Source organism: Thermobia domestica, chromosome 6 (genome assembly GCF_964235325.1).
Source record: "Thermobia domestica chromosome 6, izTheDome1.hap1.1, whole genome shotgun sequence".
Lineage (NCBI taxonomy): Eukaryota > Metazoa > Arthropoda > Insecta > Zygentoma > Lepismatidae > Thermobia > Thermobia domestica.
The window spans coordinates 64381534-64401438 of NC_137459.1; the positions used below are offsets into that span (position 1 = coordinate 64381534).

A 19905-nucleotide genomic window follows, 5' to 3' on the forward strand; every position below is an offset into this window, starting at 1 on the left:
TAAATTTTATGATGAAAATAAAACAATTATATTTTCAGTTTTCTTACAGTGCTACGATAAAATATCAGTGTACTATGTTTTAATACTGTGTTAAGAGTTTTGTTTTCTAGATTTCCAACCAAATGGCAATGGAAATGAATGATGATTAACCATTACTAATACGGCCAATAAATGCGTCAGTTGGCACGTATGGACAGTAAGAGTAGTGGAAAATTTTTGTAATACGAAACCTAAAAGCGTTGTTGCGAAGAGAGATTAACCAAGAGTATCTGTAAATGAACATATATGTAATTTTGCACAGAGTACTTGTGCAAATGTGATGAGCAAGTAATTCACTGAAAACTCACTAGATGTCGTGAGCATATACTTTGACAGTACATTTTGAAGTTTTGTATCATATAATTATATTAATTAAGTAAATGATTAAAGATTGAAATATATATATATAACATTAATGTTTTAGGTGAAGGAATATCAATTATTGTTTACATTACTATTTTGCAGAGTTACACATGTCTTATTTAATTTCAAATTCACATTTATGTTTTACTACTTATTTATTTTGTATGTTGTACAGGGAGTTCATGAAAATCGCCCTCTTACGAGGTCTACTTTGGTTTGCGAAGCAACCAAGATTTTAAGGGGGGCCATGTGGCAAGACTCGTTTTTCGAGTTAATAATTTTGTATATTTTCAATTTTATTTTTAATGTTTACGTTACATGAATCGTATATTAAGGTTAAGGTGATTGAATGTTATGTATGAGATATAATGCAAGCTGCACAATGTTATTATTCCAGAGTCAGCATAATGTTGTAAATAGAATGTTAATAAAATGTCTTCGTCGAGAGTCTGGCAATGCAGGAAGGTAATGCAGACAATGCGTCTATTCTCGCATTAGCCAGATTCTGTGCATTGTACAAAGAGAATCTGTAAGATTTCACAAATTTCACGAAATCACGGATATGCGGAAATTGCTTAGAATCGAGAAATCAGAGTGTGTCGAGAGTTGCAGTTTTTGAGTCTTGACACATGGAAGGAATTTGTTTTCCATGTGAAAAGGGTCACACGTGCCGACAAGCAGCCGATAAGCAGACGACAAGCAGACGACAGAAGTGGGACCAAGCTCAACAAAACCAGAGGATGAGAGAGGTTCAGGATCAGTCCTGAGAGTGAAGATGGAGTCTTACATCGAGTCTTAGATGAAGTCTTAGAGCGAGTCTTGGATCGAGTCTTGGAGAGCAAGTTTGGAAGATCAGTGGAGATCAGTCAGGAGCAGTTGAATTCAGTCCAAGTTTAAGTCTTGGAGAACTTAGTTAAAATCGCCAGACAGTCAGATGACAGCCAAAGGAAAGTCATCGTAATCTACATAATTCGTATCACTTAGAACGTCTAGTCCAGATAAGCAATTGAGAGGAGTCCATACCTCAATGCTCGTCCTCATCGTCCAGTAATCTGGAGTATCATCATAGAGGAGCTAGGTTCGACACCAGGTCATCGTTGGAGCAACACCAGAATCTTCAGGTATGTGTTACACCTACTCAGGGCTCAAAGGCTCAATACTCGACCATTGTAATACTCGTCTGGCAAATGTTCCTAATATCCGTTATTAAAAGCATCACGAAATCTTACAGTCAAATCTTACTTATGAGAAATATAGTGATATCAATTTAATGAAGTTAACGTTTTCTTATTTGTATTTATCCCCATTTGGTAAACCTCTCGCATATGAATATTAGATCTATCCCACTCATTCTAGATGGTGAGTGGAAGGCATCCAGTTACACTCAAAATTGCATCCCCAAACTAGGCACTGAGTGGCTGGGTTGTCAATATATATATATATATATAAATAAATAATAACAGACTATTTCTATATTACTCCATGTTTATATATTATATGCAAACAATTCATGATTTGCATTCATCGATCTATCTTACTATCTATTTATACGTTCTTTCGCCTATCCCTACATACAAACATCTCTATATATATCAATCTGAGCTGGCCTGTAGTTAAATCGGTAGAGCGACCGACTGGTAATCCAGCGACCTGGGTTTGTTTCCCGGCGGGTGAATAGAAGAAACTTCCAGAAATGAGTACCGGGGGCAACCCTGGGGCCAAGCTGGTACTCATAAAGCAGCTGGGAATAGCGGTACGCTGACAACGTGCCACCCACAAAACGCCGCGTGGCAGGCCTTAACCCTTTAGGGCTGTTGTGCCATGTGGTTTGGTTTATATATCTATCTACCTGTTTGTATATCTCTGTCGTACAGGTACAATCAGTCAACGCTGTTTAGTTATTTTTGTAGTCATAAAGATATACTGCTAATTCTAATGAAAGATTCCTTCTTATCTTCAGTCTCATATAATAAATGCCAAGAAGGTAAGTCTCAGTAATGACGGCCGATCTTGGAATCCGAACCTTGTACTCCCCGATTATACAACAAACGCGTTCATGCACTTCCTACTGATTACATAGAAACGTCAAGATTTTTTCTTAAAAATTATTGTAATATTTACATAACTTAAAACTAAACTTGCAATAAAAGAATATAAAACCTACCCTGATAAATTTGGAGTGACTTGCAAGTGGTAAACAACATGTGGAAGAGCTAATTCCTTGCAAAGTTCCTTTATGAAAACCTTCTGACGGGAACTGTGAAACTGACTCCAATCAGGGTATTTCGTAATGTAAATAATTCCTTTTATCAGCAACTTAATAATTCTTCATTAATTTCATTAATAAAGATCATTAATTTCATGGGGTACCTAGGGTCCTCCACTACAACCAAAAATGAAGACAAAATTTTAGGCGACGTGAAGGTATACAGTGGAGGACCTTAGGTACCCCAACGCTTATAACAAATAAACCAGGAGCTTCGTGGGAATGACCATCACATGAGCATATGCATACTTCGAAAATATTAACATAGCGAAAGAAACAATACTCTAAGAAAATAACACACAAAATTATTTCAAAAAATATTAATCTGGGGGACCTTAGGTACACCACTTGGCCGTGTGAGGGTTAATAAAAGATGTTCAATATTGATTCATTCATCACTGGACTAACTGCAATTACATTTCTGCTATAGGCAGAAATCAGTAGTAATTTTAAAAATACGAATTCTAGCATTCAGTATTAACCATTGAGACAGCGCTTGTGAAAAAGAAATGCTATTATGTTCCCAAAAAAAATATTCATAGAGAAATATTTAAGAAATGCCAACGTGCAAAACAACAGAAAACGGCAAAGCTGACCTGTACCAATCCTTATCCACAATTTCTGTAATTGTAACAATTTCACCAGCGTATAGATCCATTTCTTCATCCAATTGCGCCTTCATATTTTGTTTCACTCTGGCTTTCATCTTAAGTACTTGTGGCATTAATTTCTAGTAGGGATAACAAAAGAAAAACAAAATATAGCTCAAAATATAAGTAACACATATAACATGAGAAATAACTTGAAAGAGACAAAATTTAAAGTATAAACATAAGCTCTCTCTCTTTTTTTTAAATATATATCCATATTCACTTTCAGATTTTTCGCTTTAGCTAGAAAATATTTTGACAATTTCGATATCATAACCTGTCGTGAATGGGGCTTTGGAACGTCCCACGAGTGGTGAATATGTAGGAAGCCAGTAGATCTAATAATCAGTCCTAGCTAGATCCGATGGACTTGCTAACCGAAGCAAATGCGTCCCACATTCCGTTGAAGATGGGTACAAACTTTGTAAGTCAACTCCAACAAAAACAAGTAATATTAATAAGCAGACTTTGTCTTATAGTAAAGTAGCTTTTCATTCAGACTTCGGGGTGAGAATGTTATGAGTAAGCCTAAAAGACTAACATAACTATATATAAAACTACATGAGCTGACATAAATTATTGAGCAGTTCCTGTAGGGCTACAATGATTAAATTTGGTATGATTGTAGCTTTCCGAAACTAACCCACAGGAAAATTGCCAAAAGTGAATATTTTTAATTTTTAGGGGGTCTAAAGAGGGGATGAAAAATTTCCCCATGTTATCTAAATGGGCCTTTTTTGGACCTATAATCTCATGTTTTAGGTACTTAGAATTGGAATAAAAACTTGAAATTCAGTATGGTTGTACGTTTTCGTTAGCACTACGTAAGTAAATCAGTAAAAAATAAAAAGTTCCAACTTTAGAGTGGATTTTTAGGGGAGTGAAAAATCTTTCCCGTGTTATTTATATAGCACACCTTTTACATCCCCAAATTATTGAGTACTTCCTGTGGGGCTACAATGATTAAATTTGACATGATTGTAGCTTTTTGGGACAAACCCACAGGAAAATTGCCAAAAGTGAATATTTTTAATTTTTAGAGGGTCTAAAAATTGGATGAAGCATTTCCCCATGTTATTTAAATGGGCCTCTTTTTGGACCTATAATCTCATGTTTTAGGTACTTAGAATTGGAATAAAAACTTAAAATTCGGTATGCTTGCACGTTTTTTGTTAGCGTTACCTAACTAAGTCATCATAAATGGAAATTTCCAACCGTAGAGTGGTTTTATGGGGAACTGAAAAATCTTTCCAATGTTATTTATATGGGACGTCTTCTACACCCCAAAATGTTTAGGCACTTCCGGCATGATTAGAATGATGAAATTTGGTATGATTGTAGCCTTCCGACAGGAAAATTGCCAAAAGTGAATATTTTTAATTTTTTAGGGGTCTAAAGGAGGATGAAGAAATTCCGATGCTATTTAGATGGGCGTTTTCTTGGGATACAAAAATCTTATCTTTTAGATAGTTGAAATAGGGAAAGAAACGATAGAATTGTGGGTTCAAGAGGTGCGAGGCCGTAGGACGAGCAAAGACAGTGTGTGGGGGAGAAGCCCCCGGATGGGCAAATTCAGGAAATATGAAGAGCAAGTTCACGAAATTCACTGTTGATGAAAAGGGTGATAGATAAGAAAGGTGAGGCCGTAGGCCGAGCAAACTCGGGGGTCTGGGGGCGGAGCCCCCAGCTAGCGAAAGGCTAGTCATACCTATAAAATTCCTTGACACAAAGACCCCGGACGATTTAAAACCGACCACCCATTGTCTTTCAGGTGGGAGATGTGTGATCAGCACATCGCGACTTCGTTGCTGGCTTTATTGATCAGAGTCTAGTACTTCTTTTATTCAAGCAGCTTCCCAATTGTCTTCACGACCCTGGATGAGCGACGTACTACCAATACCATCTGTTTTTCCCACTGATTACGCATTTGATTACCATCCTATGCAGGAACTGACTTGAAAGGCCTGTAATTGCATGGCTTTGCAAGCCCAACGGACGGGACAGTAACTGCTCTTTTATAAGACAACATTTTTTTCAGAATTGTAGACTATATTTTCCGAGGATTGCTGGTTGATAAATATATTCAACTGATTTGTACTAGGAGTTTAGTGCTAATAACAACTAATACATTTATATATATATATATATATATATATATATATATATATATATATATATATATATATATATATTTAATGTAACGTTCTATATAGTTTTCGCTACTATATGAAAGTCGTTGTAAGAAAGATGCATTTAATAGGTTTAAGTAAGTATCAACATTACAAATTTATATAGAAAGTCGTCTTGTGGGTAATGACTTTTTAATCTCAACTGTCTACTATCCTGAAGGTAGCTTTTACCGCTTTCGCAGTAAGGCTACGTAATTATATAGATACAAAGTTGTATGGACTGTGCTTATACCCAGTTCTACATAGAATGTCTACGGAGTGAACGAACGAATAACATACTCGTATAATTGAAATGTTGCATGCACTAGTAATTGTTATTATTTGATCATTGTCCCTCCGCGTTCGATGTATACTGGCAACTTTACACCATACAACCAGTGATCTCAGGACGGGTAGATGCTAACAATTCTAACTCATTTGCTTTGCATTTCATTCTATCGCTATTTTTCTTTTGCTTTCCAAGCTAACATTTTAAAATGTTAATTCTATGCTGCGTGATAGGCTATATCCACTCAAATGTAGAACAGGAAACTGCAAAATGCATAGCCAGCCTAATTTAAAGATTATTGAAGTCCTCTTCCTCTTAATTAAAATACAGATACTTATCAATGTAATGGAAACACCTGAAAGAAGTGCAACTTACCAGATTAATATGGCGTTGGGTTGTCCTCAGAATAGTTTTGATGCGATGTAAAATAGAGTTGTTGAGGTTGTGTATGGTACGAAGTGAAATATTACACTATTCCACGTGCAGTGCATCACTTAGTTCCGTGAGATAGGATTAGAGGTAGAAATTTGCATCGAATTCATGTCTCTAAAACGGATCACAGATGTTTAATTATACTCAGGTCCGGGGATTGGGCGGGCCAGAGGAGGTGTTCAAATTTATCCCGATGCTCCTCAAACCACGTCGCAACAGCTCCAGAAGTGATAACGGGCGCATTATCACAATCGTCACTGCTCGGAAAGATCTGATTCATAGGATACACACAGTCGTCTAAAATGGTGACGTAATTATGGGTAGTGACGAGACCGGTAAGCGTCAGTACAGGACAAACTGAAAACCAGGATATTGCGGCACACAGCACCACAAAGCCGCCTCCGTCTTTCACGTTGGCCGGAGTACTATGAATCATATGCTTCTTTGGGAGTCCGCAACACAAACACGGCTCGTGGTTAGAAATACGAGAAATGACTTATTCGACTTTTATCACACGTTTCCAGTCAGCAGCGGTCCATGTTGCATGTTCGCGGCACCATTGGCGTCGTGATAAAGCGTGATAGTGTCTTATCGGGGTTTCACCCATGCAACACGACACCGTATGTCCATATCACGTAACTCGCGGCGGGCTGTGATCTTCCACACAGGCTGTGGGAGGTGCTGTTTAAGTTCCTCCGTCACTTGCACAGCAGTCATACAACGCTTCTGGGTGACGATCTGCTTTGATACTCGGATGGACCTGTCACTGCGGTTTTAGTTTCGACCACTGTTTCCCTTGGACAATGAGGCTTTGCCATGAGTTTTGTAGGCCGTCACCACCTTAGACACGATCCCCTGCGACACACCCAACACTCTTGTTATTTTGGACACATTCGCACCACATAATTCAGCGTCAACAATTCGCCCCCACACTGGAAATCACAGAGGTAACCCATTTTACACTATCACCGTCTAGTTAGGTCACTGTATACTGCCGTTTTACTGCTTCTCACGTAGTACATAGTTTTTTCTAACGTATTACCACAAATAACCGCGCTGAGGTCGCCGCCTGATCATTGCCAACCACACATCTGACATATTTTTAAATCAAGGTGTTCCCATTATACTGATAAGCATCTGTAGCTGAAGGGTTACTTCTGTGGATGATTTTGTGTGTATGTGCGGCGTTCAACTTGTGCATTTTCTAAGTCATATAACTAGCTTTAGGTGATAGTATCGATTGCTGTAGTGAATAAGTAAATTCATTTTAAACGTTCCCAAAAGATACATTTATCTGAAACTCATGAGTGTTTAGCTGTTATGAGAACTACTTTAAAATGTTGAGTAAAAAATTGTTTATATTTACCTTGGCTGTTGGAATGATACAAATAACAATTTAAAAAATACTTCAACTACTACAAAAATATTCAATTACTACAAAACTATAGCAATTAGGTTCTAAAACATTGCACAGAATCTAAAATGAAATGAAATGAAATCTTTGAGTTTTACGTCCCACGGTTATGCCGGTTAGGCTAAAGGAGACGGTCATGATGAGTAATGAATGAAATGGTGGAATGAAGAAAGTGGGAGAAAACAGGAGAACCCCGAGAAAACCCACGCACACGGTGTTTGTCCAGCACAAAGTCCACTTGGCGGGGGCTGGGATCGAACCCGAGACCCCAAGCACCAGAGGTGAACGCTCTACCTCTGAGTCACCGCGGCCCCACTGCACAGAATCTAATTTTAATTATGAAATAACAGTTTTCCCTCGATAGGAATGAGCGAATGCCATGATTATATCTTAACATGATTGATTAGTATATATTTGTGTTCTTTGTCCCAAATGAGTTGAGTTGATTTTGAGTTTAACGTTCTTTCAGCAGCGACGTTATACGAGACGGGACCTACTGATTAACGTGGAATCCGAAACACAGGAACTCCCTCCGGGAATCGAACCCGGGTCTCCCACGCCAAAGGCGCGTACGCTAACCGTTTAGCCACGAAGGAGCTCTCGTTGTCACAAATGAGGGCACAGAGAACGATACCTACACTTTAAAGTGAAACCACTGTAATGCATTTGATGGTCGTGTCTGATTCCTTCAGTTTTAGCTATTATCAGTTCTTTTTAAATAATAAAAAAAAAATATATATATATACAAGATCTAGTTCTGACATTTAAGAGATCTACGCGATTAGACTAAAAGGTTAAAGGTTTTATAATGCTTGTGCGCACACGTATATAACTATTTTACCCCTTGCACTGAAATGAAGAGTCTAGCTCGTCATGGCCTCCCGGTGCCAAATCGCACAATGACGAGCTACACTCGTCATAAAATTTAAACTATTGTAGCTTCACGTAAGGTTACTATATTGATGTTTTGAAAGTTATATGATAAACCATCTATAATACACTTTTATAACTTATATTTCAAGAAATTTGATGCAACGGAAGGAGGAATAGGAAATTCAGAAAATAAGTCGTAGTGGAAGGGGTTAATAAAAGAGGAGCTTGCAGTGAAAGACTGTGGCTTCAAAGAGATTCAGGACTCACTCTACAGCCCAAATTTAGCACTGCAACCCTGACAACAACAGTCGTGTGGACTGAAGTGTTGTCATGCAGTATGTGACTCGATGCAGAGTGACTTACTGAAATGCCTGCCTTCATCGAACTGATGCACGTAGGCAGCTAAAAACTGATACATTATTTCTTCTATAGACGCATCATACGTCATGAATAGGTTATTACCAGTGGTGCAATATTTGACTGTCAGTCCGAAAACTTTTGGAAGTACCCTCGTAGCGTTACGAGGAGCAAAGGGCGCACATTCAAGTGCAAGCTGTATGATCGGCTCTTAATACCATTATTTCTGTGTTTGAAATTAAAATTATCTGCCTCTTAACACGTTCGCTGCTAAGGACGCCCATCGGCGTCCAGTACTGAATTTGGCATATACGCCGGACGCCTCTCGGCGCTTGTCCCTGCAGCTGATTCACTTTCCCCCCAGCGCTAGTGCAGGTATTGGTGCAAGGTGCACGTGCAAGTGAATCAGCTGCAGGGACAAGCGCCGAGAGGCGTCCGGCGCATATGCCAAATTCAGTACTGGACGCCGATGGGCGTTCTCAGCAGCGAACGTGTTAATTGAAGTGAGTCATGATGCTAGGCGAACATCGAATTTATGTGCCTCCACCTAGAATCCACGCTAATAGCTATTGGGATATACGGGAACTATTTGTGTGGTAGTGATACGATTATATATTTAAAAGAATACACATTACCTGCAATACTGAGGATTCTAGCTTCCATGTGTAATTGGATGGAAATATTCCCTCTCTCTCTCCAATCCGTCCCTGCCACCAATCCTCATTCAACTTCTTCACTCCAGCTATAAACTGTCCTGCAAAATTAAAGCTAATTTATAATATTGGATCCTGGCTACGGCAATCTATTATACCTCATTTATTATTTATCTTTGCCTTACTCTTCGAGGACAACTAACACGTTTGGAATAATCAGTGAAGTTTATTCTATTTTACGTACATGTATCAGTGTACCTCGAAAACCTATATAAACACATTAAAATAAAATGCAATGAAATATGAACGTAACGGAATCCGTCTCAGACAATTAGACGTATATTAACATCAACCTATACAATGTAAAATGAATATTACACTTAACCCTGAACAATGGAAAATTAATTTTGCGTCCAAAACGCATCATGTTAATATATTCTTACATTTTCCACCAAACTCATTTTTCTTTTAAAACAGATACCACCAACATTAAATATTACACTTAAATATTACAATAACAATAAAGAAACGTCTATTTAAAAATATATCCAACAGTCGAAAATAAAACTATGTAAGTAGAGTTTTGTTGCCTTTCTCAACGATAATCTAAATTTTCAGCTCACATATAATAAGGAACTTTTAACAATGGGTGATTGAATGGTAAATCACATTACTGCTTCTGTATTTTCCCCCGTATATAGGGTACCACACAACGTGTCTTGATTAAAAAATAAATAAATAAATAAATAAAAAGCGATGGTCTAGTTTGAAAAGCAGCAAATGAAATCTTTGAGTTTTACGTTACACGGTTATGCCAGCTAGGCTAAAGGAGACGGTGATGATGAGAAATGAATGGAACTGTGGAATGAATAAAGTGGGAGGAAACGGAAGAACCCCGAGAAAACCCCACACACGATTTTGTCCACCACAAAGTTTACTTGGCGCGAGCTGGGATTGAATCGGAGACCCCCAAGCACCAGAGGTGAACGCTCTACCACTGAGCCACCGGGGCCCAATTGAAGAGCATCAGTTAAAAACAATAACAACTACAGGGTGAGCGGAAATTAATTCTCTATTGAAAATTGTTTGTAAGTTTTTCAATACTTAACCAATTTTCATGGAACAAAAAAGAATTTATTCCTTATAATGATAGAATTGTTATGCATTACTAAAATTCCACAAGAGCACCATCATTATCCGCCAGTTTTCGTAAACGAATGGGGATGTTCGCAACAGACCTCTGCAGATACTCCGGCGGTACGTTTGCAATAACTTGGCGAATTCGCTCCTCCAATTCGTCAAGAGTTTTGATTTTGTGCGATTAACTTACTCTTTCGCCCACCCCCAGAGGGAAAAGTCGCATGGCATTAGGTCAGAACTCCTTGCTGGCCATTCAAGGGGACTACGACATCCCAATCAGTGTCCTAGAAAATGGGTGTACATCCACACATCGGCAGGACGTGCGAGATGAGGTGGGTCCCCATCTTGCATAAACATTATGTCGTTGTAATTGTCCCACTTGGACACAATACTGTGAACATAAACTTCGAATATTGCAAGAATTCTTGAGAACCGAGCCAGCAAACAGCTTCCGTTCTCTCCTCGAATGCTAATAATGTTGCCAACTCATACGTTAAGAAAGTTACAACTATAGTTGCGTGATAGGCCTGTTCCAACATCTACATTTAGTGCCACGATTACATCAACTACTATCATACAGCATTGTTCATATTTTGTTTTTGTTACTATTACAAAATAAATGTTTTGTATAAGGGTAGGCTTTTCGGTTCTCAGATGCCTTTTCCTGAACGAGGCATCACACCTAACATATGCTTCTCAGCTATGAGGGAGGAACTAATACTTTCAGGTAAATTCCACTGACCCTGTTTGTTTCTCCTTTCTTTGTGATTCAGATCCAGCACAGTTTCAGCATTTGACAAACAATTAACGAAAAATTAGCAGAATCAATTTGTTCCTTACCAATGAGAACGGTCACACGAAGGCCTGCAACTAGAAGTGCCGTTTCAAAACATTATTTCAAACGAAATGCTTGTCTCTACAAAGTGTATATTGAATAGTAATCAGCAAGCCTGAGTCCCCGTTAGCTTAGAAATACCAAATAAACATTATTGAATGCAGGACATTCTTTAAGAAAGAATCTAAGTTTTCATAGAACAGCAGGACTTTTTTTTTCTAAATTTTGAAACTGCTTTTTTTTTTCTACCTTATAATTGTGTTGACGACGTTGAAGCCGTCCTGTTTTACACAGGAAAAACGCTGTTTTGAATCGCTGTTCAGTCTTTCTTCAGTTCTAAAACAGGATGATGACAATAATGTAGTTTTAACTAGGGTTGCTCACGAGGCGAGAAATTTCTCGTATTGTCTTGTCTTCGAGATGAGAAGTACATTTTAAAATTCGAGACTATGAGAAACAAGAGATAATTCTCGTCTCGTTTTTAAGAAGAGACAAGAAGCTTTTCGGGATTTGTGGGGAAAACTAGTGCATTAAATGTATTATAACACACGCTTCGTGGAGCAAGGGTACATGTTTACTCGCGCAAGCGTACAATACAGTTCTACATTTATTGTGCCCCGAATGACATATGAACCCAAATCTTTCGTGGATGTCATGCCGCCCCACACTATGACCTTTGGGCGAAGTTGTGACTTTTAAACCACCACCATCAGATTCTCTTCTGTCCAATAATAACAAATGTGACGGTTAAAACTTTCCAACATGAAACATAGCTTCATCTGACCACAGGATAATACCGAAAAGATTGGAACAGTCTTCATACCAAGCTGGCATCATCTTCCCATACTTCAATGATCACAGTTTTCTGGCGATAATTCCTGGGAGTAATGTACTTTCCAAGGACGGAAATTCAGTGTCAGGTTAAATCACTTTCCCGAGATGCCTGTCTTTGTAATTTCTGAGGAATTCCGAGTGAACATTTCCTGAACAATTTGCACTTTTTCCTCCGACCTGAATGTCCAGGAGTGACTGCATCCTCTAGTATCTGCTACAGAACCTGTGTATGTTAGATTCAAGTGGCAATTCCTTATGGTCTTTGCATCTACCCAGGCACGAGGTACTTTCATACTCCGCCATAATCTATGTATTTGTAGCATTGACTGCCAAACTTCGTACCGGGATGCCAGCTGAGCCCGCCCGCCTAAGGTTAGACGTTTGGTCATGGTCCGCCATTAATGCCCGGAATGATATAAAAGAGATATCATGTAATAAATCCTATCATTGTAAGGAATAAAATGCTTTTTGTTTCATGAAAATTGGTTAAGTATTTAAAAAAAAAATAAACAATTTTCAATAGGGAATTAATTCCCGGCCACCCTGTATGTTTTGAAAACGTCCTACTTTGCCACAAATAACGATAAACAAAACACAGCTACTGCAATAAATAAAAAGAAATATATATTACCTTTTTTAAAGAACAGATCTCCCTCTTCTTGACCAGGAAAATCAGCTATTGTCACGAATAAAATTTCGCCATCTCTCAATGTTGGAGTTTCAACTGCAACAACGTTGTTAGCTGGAACATTTCCATAACGTCCTGAACAACACACGTAGTACCAATATTTGTCCACCTTTTTCACGATCTGAGAATAGACAAAATAATTAAATGTACTTTACCATATTCAATTTGAATACATATGAGTTGCATTAAAATTAATGTATTTCAACACAATTCACGATAATAACACAATATTATACTCAAACTTGCACTGTAAGTAACATTTATAAAAGTGCGTTATAAATACATTTAGTGTGGTGCAGAGATTGCGTGTTAGATTGACACCGAGATCATTGTATTAATTTCAATTTAGTTCAAATTGCTTTTGTAAACCCAGAAATCCAATAAACAGTAGCTAAATACTATGTATTTCTGCCGAAAGTAATATGACCAGATTACATTCATGTAATATAAGTAAAATAAAGAGTTTGCTTGTGTGTTTGCCTGTCTGTGTTCGGCCTGGGGACCAGACGAGTGGACCGAGGGTTACCAAATTTTGGTTACGGGTAACATGGTTCAGGCCCCAGACCAAGACGAAGCGCTTTTCTTCAAAATTCGAACCATTGGGTCTCAGGGGAAAAAGGCGTTTACCGGGACATGTAAAAGTAGTAGAAAACGACCGATATTAGTGTCGAATTCATAGTTTTCGCGGTCGTTGAGATCAATGGTGAAACTTCGATCGCATTAACTTTCAAATTCACCCCATTCGGCTGCGGGCCGGGGGTCACCGGGGTGCGGGGATAGAGAGACATGTAAAAATAATCCAAAATGACCGACATTATTGTCAAACCCATAGTTTTCACGGTTGCTGAAATCAATGGTGACACTTCCATTAGCGATGACTTTCAAATTCAGCTACAATTGTATGCGGGCCGGGGGTCATCGGGTACCGGGACATGTAAAAGTAGTAGAAAATGACCGATATTATGTCAAATTCATAGTTTTCGCGGTCGCTGAGATCAATGGTGAAACTCCGATCGCATTAACTTCCAAATTCACCCCATTCGGCTGCGGGCCGAGGGTCACCGGAGCGGAGAATACCGAGACATGTAAAAATAATCCAAAATGACCGATATTTTTTTTTTCGTTGTTCAGTTTGTTTACACAGATATTTTGTCTGACCCATGCGAAGAATGGGTATTTCAGCTAGTATTACAATAAAAGTCAGAGTCATAAGTTGACAACGTAATATTTCGAATATCTGAATTTTTAGAAGCCTACATTTAGCACTGCAAAAATGATTTTTTTCCCGTTATCTTTAAAGATACAGTTATGATTCTGGTATCGTTCCAAATCCCTTGAAACGCACAATTTTATTTATTTCACGGTGCTTTTAGCGTAAACACAGTTGTTTCATAGTTATTTGCCATTAAGCAATTCACGAGAACGTGTGATCACGATTTTTTCTACCTTCAGGGACTGTATTTCAAAATAGTGGCAGTGAATAGAACATTTTTAGTATTAAAATTTAGGCCTGGAGTATATTCTAGACAATAAAGTGCGGATTAAGTTTCCATCTTTAGCAATAGTGAGTTATTGCCTTTTAAAACCGTTATGGTGAAATCAGTAAGTGACCACATTGATGACGTCATATTTGGCACAAAGCTGTGCTTGGCGAAAATCCACCAGGCAGTTTTGAGATACTGGACCACGCATCTGTTCAAAACACATTGGGAGATTTCCCCTCCCCCGAATGGTACCGTTGACCAAATTTTAGATCTGGCTCAAGAACTATATCACCAAGCCACTATTTGTAATAACTTAGACTGGCAAGACAAACATAATTCTAGAACCAGAAAATAAACTAAATTTGGACTTAAAACGACATAATTATAAGTACTGATGCCCAAGTTTAGTACGGGGCATCACAATTCTTACCTGAACAATGTCTCCTTTGGTGATACACAACTCTCCTTCAGAGGTGGTCATGAAGTCATGAATGACCTTTGCTACTGTGCCTTTCTCCATTCTGTCTATTGATGCTGAAATAATAAAATGAAAAGATTATAATCTATCTGTAAAGGGTGTTCCGTACAGGACTCCTAAATTGAATAGTGATTTTTTTTTTTTCGAAGTTGACAGACTTGTTCTTACCATTGTTGTTATCAGCTGTCACTCTGATTCATGCAGTTTCAATTGTTGTGTTCCGTTTGCTTCGGTTTTCAGTCATGAAGCAGTTTACTATTGAGCAACGTGTTCTTAATTCCAACTGTGAGGATATTTACTAAAGAGGTAAAAGTGCAAAGCAGACAGTCATGTGGTCTTACATCCTGTAATTTCTTCTTACGGGATGTTTGAAACCAACGAGCCACGCTCTCGTTTGGAAGTCAAGTCGGAAATTATACGCGTGATTGGAGGCATCGGAACAGACATCTGCGAGAGAATTATTAATAATTTTGTGAAGTGTATAAATGCATGCAGTCAGTGGAAGTGGACTTATGTGTGACATTGTATTTCACACATAAGTAGGAGATGTTACTATATGTATGTAAAATACACCCAATTTCATGAAGCTTTGATTTTTTTTTTTTAATTTTTAAACTCAGACTCCTATGTGTAACAATCTATGTAATATTGCCAGTCAATACGAGCAGATGTAGCATGAAATTTTAGTACAACAAAAAAAAAAAAATATGACTTCTATAAGATCACTATACCTTTGGCTTGATGCGATTGAAATGCCCAATTTTACGTTTAGTGGGAAATCATCCTCCGTAACGGAACCAAAGAATGGACCGAAGTCACGCATACGACGTCACAAACCCTATACATGTTGAAAAAACAGGTTGGGGTGCCCAGCCAGTCAGGATGCAATGCGTTGTTGAAAGGGTCGTGTAAAAGTGAACCATGGAGAACACACACCTGCAAGTAATTTTCTTTTAAGGGTTCGGACTGGCAAATTCTACATATCTAGCTCTGAAAAACATCAATAATAGATTTTGTCCAGGAGTGGTTAATGGATGCATCATACGCCGTTGGTTCGTAAAACTTCGTGCCAGCGACACATTAAAAATTGAGCCCCGCGGCCATCAACAAACATCATGTTCTGATGAGTTTTTCAGGAATACTGTGGAAAGGGCCATCGGAAAAGTGTTCATGCAATTGCAAACGAGTTACACAAACATTATACCACTGTTGTTCGGCGGCTCTGCGCAATAGGCAAGATAAAAAGCCTCAACATGAGTTGACACCAGCCAACAAGGATCACCGTTTGAAGGTATGCAGTCTTCTGAAAGTTGGAAATAATCAGGAAAGTTTCTTTCATCAAATTATTACTTCTGATGGCTAATGAATCTGATACGACAACCGTAAATGGTCAGGACACTAGCTAGATCATGATCAACGTCCAGGAAGGATGCTAAAACCACTCCTCCACTCACGAAAAGTACTGTTTCTGTGTGGTGGTTTATGGTGAAGTGATCCATCATGTCGAAAGGAAACTATTACTGCTGAACTCCATTAAAAATAACACAAATTTACATAAGCATCTAGCAATGACACACAAACATGGTGTCTTCATGTTGCACGAAAATCCACATCCACATTTTACTCAAAGCACGGTGAAATGTCTCTATGAGTTGCAATTGCAATATGAATTCCCTGCTCTTCTACCAACTACTAGCTCTTTCGGAGGGATTTTGTTATTTTTATTTTATTTTATTTTATTTATTTATTTATTTTTGCAAGGAACAGTTTACGTGATGACCAGGCTGTACGGAGTGAGTTTGAGGACGTCTTCGCATCGCTCCAAATTTCCTTTGTCAAGGAATCGAATTGTTGGCTGAGCGATATCAAAAGTGTGTAGCTGCAATCGGAGACTACTTTGACTAACCAGGTATTGTATTTTTTATTTTTATTTACTTTTGCCTTTGAAAGTGACACAAGGCAGTCCAACACTTCAATCACACCAACCCAGTAGTAATTGAAGAAATGCTCATTCATTTTAATCAATGTAGAAAAATGAAATGAAATCTTTGCGTTTTACGTCCCACGGTTATGCCAGTTAGGCTAAAGGAGGCGGTGATTATGAGAAATAAATGAAATGGTGGAATGAAAAAAGTGGGAGGAAACGGGAGAACCCTGAGAAAACCCACGAGCATGGTGTTTGTCCACCACAAAGTCCACACGACTAAGATCGAACCAGGGACCCCAAGCACCGGAGGTGAACGCTCTACCACTGAGCCACCGTGTTAATCAATGTAGAATAACAATATGTAAATCCTGTCACAATACCAGTGAACTAACCAGCATGCAAGAATTCATAACAATTACTTAGGTAAAGACAGTGTTAGTATGAAAGTAGATATCTTCTGACAACTTCAGCATGCGTTACATTACCAACGCAGCTTTTCTATTTAATATCTGTAATTTCATCTTTTCTGAACTTGTTAGTTATTTAAATTTATAGTAACTGGGAAATATATCTGAAACAATCAAACAAATATCTAATTTACTGGAAAATAACAGGTGTGAAAGTAATCTATTGAGAACATCTGAATATTTAATCTCAATTTCTGGTTAGTTATATCATTGACACGATTATTATTTACTTCCCATATTTATATCATGAAGAAATACAGACTGAGACCCCTTGGGAATCAAATTAGGACCACACACTTCGAATATAAGTGTTCTGGTTATCTTAGATCTAAAAATCAAATCAAATCAAATCATAATTACATTCAGGCTTACAAAAAATTTCTGGACCAATATTGTTACAATGATGTTCTTCTAATGTTCAACGAAACATTAGAAGAAATTTACCTAACTTACAGTCAAACCCACTACCCAATTATTAATCAAGGTCCACCTATTATGGTTACACAAATAGCAAATGCTTTTGGTAATGTAGTAACTCCTGAGTTAAGTTATCAGAAAGAAATCCTGCTACACCGACGAATCAGTCAACTATTGACCATGACGATGATCCTTTAACACCTCCCATTACACCCAGTGAAATAACAGCCGCAGCACAGTACATTATTAAGGGCAGTTAAGGCTAGCCATTCCATATGTCTCATAAATAAAAACGATGTTTAAGCCTCATCTGAATACTGTATGCCTCAGTCCATTACTGCTAGGGTACCATAATATATATATATATATATATATATATATATATATATACATATATATATATATATATACAAGAGAGCTATTCTTTTTGTTTTTCAACATCTGCTAAAGCCACCACGGGAGAAGCACGTGAGATGACGAAACAGGGACAAGATAAATGGACGTCGCCGACCCCTCATACCGATAAATAAACTGCCGTTCCATCATTGTGAAGTATAAGCTTTAAAACATATGGAGTGAAACTGAAGCTCCCGCCAAGTGTAAACTATATGATGTAATTCGATTTCTTCAGGCACTGATCTTGAAATTTCAAGAAAATCAGTAAACAGTTCAGAAGTCGTAATATACGCCTTCAGTTCATCACGGTCGTCTGCCGTCTTAGATTTCCACCTTAGACGTCCTCGTCCTGTACGTCGATAAGTCGTTCTTTAAACTCTCTGCAGTCCTGCACACAACCATCACTGAGTATGAAAGTAATATTGGGCATGATATACGAGTAAGAAAAAGAAATAAATGTGTTCTTAGAAACGTCCAAAGGAAATTCATAAATACTTATTGAAGATATACTACTCAAAATTCTAGGGTGTAATCCTTACTCATTCGACGACGAATTAATGGAATTAGGCCCCAACAAGACATTGTTTCTATTTTGGATTCTCCCTGAATGCAATCCTCATTTATTAAATCAACATTCTGTATTTGTAACTAAAATAAAAGACACAAGAGATCCTATTTTTTCATCTTTCACAAACTGTTAAGTTATTATTCTTTATCTTCCTAGTTTTCCTCAGCCATGACTATCTCAGCATAATTCTTCACTTCCTATTTTTGTGGACAACACAGAAAAAACAGGAAAGCAACATACAACAAAACTTCCGGACAAAGAGCATGACAGTGACTTTTCACGTTGGAGAATCAAGAAGGCAACTCGAGGTTAATTCTAGAGGAAGCATCTTTATCAAAGACGCGAGGCCAAATGAAACCTCATGCTACTTATATGACAAGGAGCCATCACCATTCTGAAGAACACAGCTCTTTCATGTTCTCGTGAAGGGAGGGAGAAATCAAAGTCCATACTAGAGGTCTGGATTCGAATCCCTGTTAACTGGATATCAAAAACACGTGAAGCTATAGGCACTGTTGCATGATTGTGTTTCACACCTTACTAACTTATCTAAGGATTCTGTAACTACATCATGGCTGAGGAGCAGTAAACCCTATCCTTTACCTTAGCTGCATCTTTTGAATCTTTTCCATTACCGAATCAGCGTGCCTAACTTATTGTGATCTCCAACTTCATTTATATAACTGCAATACTAATTCAACCGCAGATTAAATTTTCCTGCAAAGCTGAGCACCATCTCTATATACTCTTAGGGGTTTCCCCTTCAAATTCAATACTGGTAAATCAGGACTGTATTATGACCTTTCATCTGCAGAAGTTCAGCTATGTCATTTGTGTGGCACTTCTATTGTACTTGATATGTTTCCACTGTCGCTACTCCACTGTGATTGAGGAGCAGAGTTTGTCTATTAGTACTGTAAGGAGGGGGGAGGGAGGAGGAAGAAACGTTCAGTGAACAATTTCGCCTTATCCCCGTTTCATATCACTGGTTCTCTCTTCTGGCTTAACAGAAGTTAAAAAAAAAAAAAAAAAAGCCTCGTGTATATTTATCTTTTGCTGCTATAACAGCCGTCAGGCAGCTCTCAACTCAGTTGTGAACATCATACTACAAAATGCTCCACCATCCCTATTGGAAAATCCGACAAGTGGGCAAAAGAAGTTGCCAAT

The 19905-nt window shown here is 38.1% G+C and overlaps 1 protein-coding gene across 1 annotated transcript in view; it reads right to left on the reverse strand.

The window, feature by feature from the left end:
- Positions 1 to 19905, reverse strand: part of LOC145688041 (dynamin-binding protein-like) — a 108874-nt gene that overhangs the window by 80399 nt on the left and 8570 nt on the right. The window contains exons 2-5 of the mRNA XM_081761739.1: positions 14916 to 15019; positions 12945 to 13122; positions 9487 to 9605; positions 3265 to 3398 (exon numbers count right to left, since the gene is read on the reverse strand). Of these exons, the coding sequence (XP_081617865.1) occupies positions 3265 to 3398; positions 9487 to 9605; positions 12945 to 13122; positions 14916 to 15005 (521 nt within the window). The 5' untranslated portion in view covers positions 15006 to 15019. The remainder of the gene's footprint in view (positions 1 to 3264; positions 3399 to 9486; positions 9606 to 12944; positions 13123 to 14915; positions 15020 to 19905) is intronic.